The sequence below is a fragment of the Aulonocara stuartgranti genome (assembly GCF_965226115.1).
Source record: "Aulonocara stuartgranti genome assembly, chromosome: 3".
Classification (NCBI taxonomy): domain Eukaryota; kingdom Metazoa; phylum Chordata; class Actinopteri; order Cichliformes; family Cichlidae; genus Aulonocara; species Aulonocara stuartgranti.
In genome coordinates, this window is record NC_138941.1 from 43,221,012 (window position 1) to 43,229,441 (window position 8,430).

General features: G+C 38.0%; 1 protein-coding gene across 1 annotated transcript; it reads left to right on the forward strand.

Moving 5' to 3' along the window:
• Positions 1-1,498: 1,498 nt before the first annotated feature.
• LOC309703070 (killer cell immunoglobulin-like receptor 3DS1) lies at positions 1,499-8,138 on the forward strand. The gene is made up of 10 exons (XM_082527773.1): positions 1,499-1,587; positions 1,872-1,904; positions 2,545-2,817; positions 3,089-3,355; positions 6,006-6,266; positions 6,776-6,895; positions 7,002-7,040; positions 7,200-7,250; positions 7,348-7,413; positions 7,545-8,138. Exons 1-10 carry the CDS (start codon positions 1,551-1,553, stop codon positions 7,619-7,621), a joined length of 1,224 nt encoding a protein of 407 aa, XP_082383899.1. The 5' UTR covers positions 1,499-1,550; the 3' UTR covers positions 7,622-8,138.
• The last annotated feature ends 292 nt before the right edge of the window (positions 8,139-8,430 follow it).

Genomic DNA, 8,430 nt, shown 5'->3' on the forward strand with positions numbered 1-8,430 from the left:
AGTCAAAATCAACACCCTCAGTTAAAGATGTGAAAACATTTTGAGCTGTTAGGGACCTGTGCAGGTTGCTTTGGACTCATGTTTGTGTCTCTTAATTCATCTTTTGAAAGGTTTTACACGTTACGAATGTTTTATGTTTTTAATTTATTTAAAACTTTTAAAATGCTGAAATAAAACTCCAATAAATTCACACCAGTAAAGTGACTGTTTCATTCAAGCAGCAATATCAAACAATAATAACACATCAAACTGCAAATGTGACAATACAGATCAACATTTTATTCCTCCTGTGCAGCTACGATGCATCTGTATGTGTGTGTGTGTGTGTGTGTGTGTGTGTGTGTGTGTGTGTGTGTGTGTGTGTGTGTGAGATCCGTGGTCCTTGTCTATTCTGTCACAGGTTTATATTTATCTACTGGCTGACCTCATGGTTTGTGGCTGTATCACCATGAAAGGAGGAAATGCAGCCTGTGGTTTCAGCCTGAAGTCTTCAGTTTAGCAGTTGTGTAGTTTTATGTTATCAGCTCACAGCAGAGAGTTTTCAGACAAGGAATTCAGACAAAGAGCACAGTGGAAATTTCACTTTGATCTTTGTGTGCATGACACATGTTTATGTGACCTGCCTGTACTGAAATAATAGCAATAGTTATCAATGCTACATTAAAGTATGCATGGCAGTGTGTGAAAACAGACAAAAGTAGCATCATTGTGGTGATGACACAATAAAGAAAATAAAATCTTTGTGGGAAAATATGAAAAGTTTGTTTCTCACACTGGAAAGCAGCTGCCTTTCAGTCTCTGTATGGATGTGCTGTAAAAATGCATCTATGTGTGAATTAAATAAAAATAATTTCTATTTCTACCCTCAAAATCGTAACTTGTAACACATGATGGTTTTGTAACCAAACCTTTATGCTTCACTCATATTTATCTGTCTGCTGGACTCTGCAGTTACATTAAGCTGCTCCATCCAGGAGGAGTTTGGTCTGTGATGCAGAAGCTGAGCCTTTCAGTAAAATCAACATCATCATTCTTCATTAACAATGTAATAGATCTGTAAATCAAACCAAAGTTAAATTATTCAAAACTGATAACTGAAAACCAAAATTTGAGAAGGTTTAACAACAAGCTTACATTTCTGTATGTTTTTGTTCAGTTTTTGCACTTTAAGTACAAGAAAGGTACTTCAGTATTTTTTTTTCCAAAAACAGAGTTTCTTGGATATGTAAAGCAAAGTAAATAAAATAAATTTAAACAGAAACTAACTGAGAAAAAAAAAGCAAAAACTTTGTTAAATAGGGTTGAAAGACACTTGTGTATCACAAAACAAGAAAAAGTTTGAACATGAACACGTCACATGACTGCTGTGGTCAAAGCTACAGGAGCTGTTTGAGGTTTGTATAAAAGGAAGGAAGCACAGAGAGGTGATAGAAGGAGGAGCTGAATATAAACTCTGGTCTTATCGACATTAAGTGCAGCTTCTCTTTATCAATGCAAAGTCGAAACCTTTGAGATTAGATGCAGATCAGCGTGCAGGGCTGGACGTGAGGATGGGGCACTCTTTGCTCTGTTTGCTGGGGTTATTCTGTGAGTACAATACACACCTTTACTGTTTGAATGGCAGTGATGAAGGAAAATGTTTCTCACTGGTGACAATTACAGTGTATCACTGCTTTAACCTGTTTACCTGACAGCTTCAACACAGCAGACTAGATTTTTTTTTTCCATGTTTCCAGCCGGTTTCACAGCTAATAGAAACATAAATTTGATGATAACTGTACCATGTGAAGATTTAAAAAGCCTCAGTTTATATATTTATTGTGATTTTGTCAGTTGTATAATGTCTGATGATGTTTCATTCATTATTTTAGTGCTCAGTACAGTCAGACATGGAAACACTGAAGGTGAGAAACAGTTTTTTCTTCCATTTATATCATACGTGTTGATCTTAACTAGTATTTAGCTTCTCCTGTTTTGCTCGTCTGTGTTATATTTTGTATCATAAATCAAACATTTCATTGAGATTATTGGTTAAAATGTTAATATAACCATGTTAAGTGTGTGAGCACTCAAACACACACCCACGATGCAAACTGTATATTTGCTGAAGAGCTGTGGCTTCATACATGTGGATTTTCTTTTCATGTTTATCTGATCTGAAAATATCAACAGTGTGTGTCGTGCAGATTATCTCACTGAGTTATGTTGTTGGATTGTATGCTGGATTATACAGCTTTTTTTTTTGATTACCTTATGAAGCTGTAAATATGATAATTATCAAAAGCTCCACACAGATGACAAATTAAAGGAAAAACCAACATGAACATGGTAACCAAATGCTGCTCTGAGCTCAGCATAGAGTTTGTTTCCTTCATCCCTCATTTGGTGTTTTGATTAGAAGCTGTTTAACACGTCACTCCAAAGTCTCTGTAGATGTTCAGTGTGTCGAATTGTGTGGCTGCAAAAGATGATTCACATTATTTAAGTTTGCATCAAACATTCAGAGCAACAATTTTATTCTTTTGATCTTTTTCTAAATTACAGACCTTGGAGTGAAGGCCACTCTGACAGCAGACAGATTAACTATACCAGCAGGGGGCAGTGTGACACTGACCTGTGATGTGAAGTACTCTGCTGACTTTGAATATGACTGGTTCAGAGAACCCAGTTTAAACTCTAACCAGAAGTTCGCAGTAGCTGGTGAATCAAAGAGAGAACTGGTGACCTCTAAAGGCGGCATCTACAACTGCAGAGGAGGTATAAAAGGGACAAATTTACTCATAGTAGAAAGTGATCCAGTCACCATTCAGGAAACTGGTGAGTTTAAAAATGTCATAAGAAATAAAACAACATGGATTCCCCAAAGTTTGGAGATCAGAGGGGGATAATATTATGACAAAAACTTATGTTACAAAGTGATTTACGGCCCCAACCTGCCAAGTTATTTCTGATAATATAAACTGTTGTAAAGTTAATAAATAATAAACAATAATGGGGTTATAATATTTGATAATACTGTTTTTTATTTGAAATGAAAATGTTAATTCATTCCTTTTGTGTCCTAATTGAGGAATTTTGCTGTGGAAAGTTTCCAACAGGACTGATGTGACGCTGCAGCCATCCTGGACTCAGATATACAGCGGTGAGACAGTCACTGTCAGATGTGAGATTCAGGGAGGTGAAGGAAAGGTGTGGAAATATGAATGGACAGCACCCAACACAAACAGCCCTCCAACATCCAGTGAATACAGGATCAGCAGAGTTTCAGTGTCCCACAGTGGAGACTACAGATGTCGGGGTAGCAGTGACTATCTCTTAACAGGATGGAGTGATGCCTTCAGACTGACAGTTTCATGTGAGTTGGTCTATGATTCAAACTGAAGTTTCCTGTTTCCTGTTTTAAACTCGACATCAAGAAACAATTCAGACCCTCCAACAAACTCACTGTGCAAACAGACTCACAACTGAGTGCACTGTGACTCCACAATGATTCATTAAAGGAGAATATAAAGAATGACATTTTTAATGAATAAATAACAAATCAATTGCGTCTGTTGTGTAGTTTTGAACTAAGACAGATTACCTGTGTGAGATTATAACCTTGTGTTTGGTACCAGTCAGAGTCAGAGTCACACTGAGAGCAGAAAGCACAATCACAGCAGTGATACCAGCAGTTCTTCAGTCTGTTTGTCTTTCAGTGAGGTCACATTAAAACCACCAGGACACAGTTTATGAAATTTGGGGGATCAAGGCCAAAGAAAGAAGCCATTTCATTTCACTGTGTGTAGCTGGTCTGGCCTCACACTGTTGCTGCAAACTCAGCAGCAGAGTTAGCAGTTGCTTTGCCTGCTGAGGCGAGTTTATTCTCCAACACTGTTTAAATGAAAATTAATTAAGTTCAGCAACTTCATGTGATTGGGCTTCTACATGCACAGCTTTGAAAAAGAGAGCAGGAAGGAGAGCAAACAGCCACCTGCTCAGTATAAGGCAGTGTCTATGAGTACAGCAACAAAGATTAGAACCATTTAGCACTTTTACTGTGCTTAACCTCTGTAACAGGATCATTAGCATAATCTCATCTCTCCCCAGCAGGGCCTCCTTCAAAACTACAGGAAATGACATGTGTGGGAAGTCAAAGGTCACAAAGAAAATAAAAGCTTTCAAATACAAAATAAATACACAAAATAACTACATAGATATTTATGACTTCTGTATAAAAAATAATGACAAAACCAAATAACAGACAATGGATTCTCTGTGAAATATAAATAAATATATTTTAATGCATGTTTTACATGTGGATACAGATTACTGTTTACAAATTGTACAAAAAAGTTTCTTTACTATAGAAAAACTTTTGTCCATCGAGTTTTGACTTTCTTAGGAAGCTGTTTAGATTTTCCTTTATCCCTACATTAAGGCTTTGTGTTTCCACTGGAAGTAAACGTCTCTTTTTAAAAATAGCACAGTGTTGCATTCTGGGAAATAGAGTCAAATTTGAAGCTTGGGTTTAAAATGAAGAACTGTAATTATCAGGGGCTATGCTTCTGTAATTGTCGCCAGTTCTTTTTATGTATTTTGGTTTGAGGTTTGTGCAGATTTTCAGGAAAGATGTTTGGCCTCATGAGCACCAGATGCTGCACCTTTATTCAGGTCATAGAAGCCGAACCAAAGACCAGAAAATGGCCTCAGTTTATTACAGACACATTACTACAGTAATTTTTCTCATTACAAAGTTTTGCTCTCAGGAAGCACTCAGGTGTAAGACACTTCACCCGTTGCCTACTGGTGGTGGTCAGAGGGCCCAGTGGCGCCAGTGTCCGGCAGCCTCGCCTCTGTCAGTGCGCCCCAGGGTGGCTGTGGCTACAATGTAGCTTGCCATCACCAATGTGTGTGAATGTGTGTGTGAATGGGTGGATGACTGGATGTGTAAAGCGCTTTGAGGTCCATAGGGACCAAGTAAAGCGCTATACAAATACAGGCCATTTACCATTTACCAGGCCATACACACACACACACACACACACACACACACACACACACACACACACACACACACACACACACACACCGCGGGCCAAGGAGGAGTGAGACGGCGGAAGAGTTTTTTTCTTCAATACTTTTACAATAGGTTTTCTCAATAGATAGAAAATGATGACGCTGAGGAGTCAACAGCCGATATTATCATTGCTTGTAACCCGGTAAATAATTTCGTACATCTCCCAATAAAATAAGTCTTAGTGGAAAAAAGCTCATTTTCGAATAAGTTTATTAAAGCACCCCCCCTCTGTGGAAAAGAGTCAACCATGAGGCGAGTTTTGTCAACAGCAATTGTCCATTTGGTAAAACAAATATCCGCCTCAAAGTCGTATTTTACCGTTGCAGAATGTGGAAAACAGACGGCGTTCGCAAGAAGGCAATCAAAAAAAAAAAAAAAAAAAAAGGAAATTTGGTACCTCCAACTCTCCCGACTGCGCGCGCACACACACACACACACACACACACACACACACACACACACACACACACACACACACACACACACACACACACACACACACACACACATACTCATGCAACTGACACAGACACACACAGACTGCTCTCCTAGTGGAGCCCAGTCTGAGTAGAGTCCTTTTTTTCTCCTCCTGTCCCCGATGTTGTGTATTTTCATTGTTTTTCTTAAATGCTACCTATACTGACCTGTAATGTGATGTTTGTGTAATATATGTATGGTCGGAAGAGGTCCATTTTGACTGCAGGCAACAGCAAGTGACAAATATGAACTTCATTCATTCATTCATAAACACAGAGTCACCAGACCATGACAAATTACTTTTTTAAATACAGCTAAGAAAACTTTCACAGTGTTGATAAAAATGAGTTTATAGTTTATTTTATCTTGTCATCAAAATTTGGTCATGTTCACCATTTCCATCTAGTTTTTTTAAATTATTTAGATTCAGTCATTTATTTGTTTGTTCTTTTTCTAAACTGAACTGCAGATAAACCAAAGGCCAAACTGAGAGCTGATAACACAACTGTTCCAGTAGGGGGCAGTGTGACCCTGACCTGCTCTGTGAACCCATCATCATCATCTGGATGGAAATACTACTGGTACAGAGATAATACCACAGTGGATGTTGTCTCCCCATCAAATGGACAAATCAATGTCTCACAGGAAGGACTCTACATGTGCAGAGGAGGAAGAGGAAACCCAGTTTACTACACAGAGGACAGCCAAGAAGTTCACATTAACACAACTGGTGAGTTTGTATTCAGCAACAATGTTGAATAGATAGATGATTGCGGATTACTATGAAGATAAACAGCATCATATCTCATGGTAACCTCTTTGGCATTGTAATAATGATCTTATTGGAAATGGTTGAACATGAATAGTCATGTAAAATGTGGAGTCTAGAGAATCAGTGTCAGGAATGTGATCCAAGGAGGGGAGACTAGGTGGGATTATGAATGTGAAACAATCATTTTCAGCAAATCTCCAAATCAACATAAATTCACAATTAGTTCTGTTTGACTGTTTGACATGTTTATATAATAAAAGTTTGTAAAGCCGATTTAATGAAGTCAACATTTTAAGAGGAAATTTAAGAGACTGGGCTTGTGTTGATGTGTTCATTGTGCGGAGTAAAGTCATAGGAGACGCTGATTCAAAGTGATTTCTAGTCAAAGAAAATAGATGAACTAGATATTTTATAAACTGATGTTATGAAATATAAAATATAATTAAGCTTTATTGTTTGTGTTACAGTAACTGTGTCAGGAGCTGACAGCTCTTCATCTCCTGTGTGGTTGATGGTTGGACTGGTTTGTGGAGTCTCTCTCATTATTATTCTCCTGCTCTTGTTGTATCGCTGCACAACGACCAACAGTGAGCACTTTTCCTTTACTTACTACAAACTCTTTATCATTCAAAGACACAAATGCATCATGAGCTTCATGTAAAAGTAAAAGTATTATTGTATATTTTAATAAAGGTGAAGATCAGCAGCAAGTGTACTCCTCTCTTCTTCATGGTTAGTTTGTCATGTAGTTTTAAATATTCTGATCCTATTTGCAACAAGACTGTACTTATTACATCTGCTGCAGCTTTTAATATAAACGTTATTTGCAAGAATATTTGTGTTTAAATTAGTATCACAGACATGAGGTGACTGATTTTCTCTGACCTGCAGGTGGTCGTTGTGTCTATGAGACAGTCAGAAGGTGTGAAAACACTGAAAATGGTAAAATTTACACTTTCATTAATACAGAGCTTGTGGAAGCTGGATGATTATACAATAACTCTGTTTATCATTAAAGTCAATCAGATTATTATTTCAGGTCCAGCAGAAGGTGATTACGCCAATGTCACATCTGTGATTCAGCTCGAAGTCATTAACAAGACAAGTGAGTGCACAAAATGTGAGATTTGAAATGCAAAATATACATTGGTAATTATTCTCACTGATAATAAATGCATTTGTGGACAAAACAGAGGGAGTTTGTTTTGAAATGCTTTCATTTGATCATCTCAACAGGGCGATGTGGTGACCCAGAGGAGAGCTCTGACTACAATGATGTTAATCCAAATTCAGCCACAGCTCTAAAATCTTAACAGCAGCTCTTTAGCTGTTTTTCTCTTTAAAGTCTCTTAAAAACTCGAAGTCACTTTGAGTGAAAAGGAGAAGATTTTGAATTCAAAGCAATAATCCTGATAGTCTGAGTTTATATTTGCTTCAGAAAGAATTTCTCAGTGGGTTTTGCTTTTTTCTCTCCCATTAGATAATAATTTTAATGGCCTTTAATGTACTGTATATCTGTTTTTTATGGTAAATGGCCTGTATTTGTATAGCGCTTTATTATTCCCTAAGGACCCCAAAGCGCTTTACACATCCAGTCACCCACCCATTCACACACTGGTGATGGCAAGCTACATTGTAGCCACAGCCACCCTGGGGCGCATTGACAGAGGCGAGGCTGCCAGACACTGGCGCCACCGGGCCCTCTGACCACCACCAGTAGGCAACGGGTGAAGTGTCTTGCCCAAGGACACAACGACCGAGACTGTCCAAGCCGGGGCTCGAACCAGCAACCTTCCGATTACAAGGCGAACTTCCAACTCTTGAGCCACAATCACCACAATTGTTATCTTTTTAACAATTTCCTTTATTTTTATATATTATAATTTTCTTTCTGGGAAGCACTTTGTAACATTGTTAATAAAAGTGCAATATAAATAAGGTGTGTTGTTGTTGTTGTGTGTCTGTCTGAGAGTACATGTTACAGCTGTTCAGTGTTGTGCATGAATCTAAAAGAGAACATTTATTTAAAGGCACTCATTGTCATTTAAAACAAAGTCAATTCTGGTTTAAGCCCAACAGGTGGAGGAGATGAAATGCAGATACAAAAGCAGATGTGGAATGA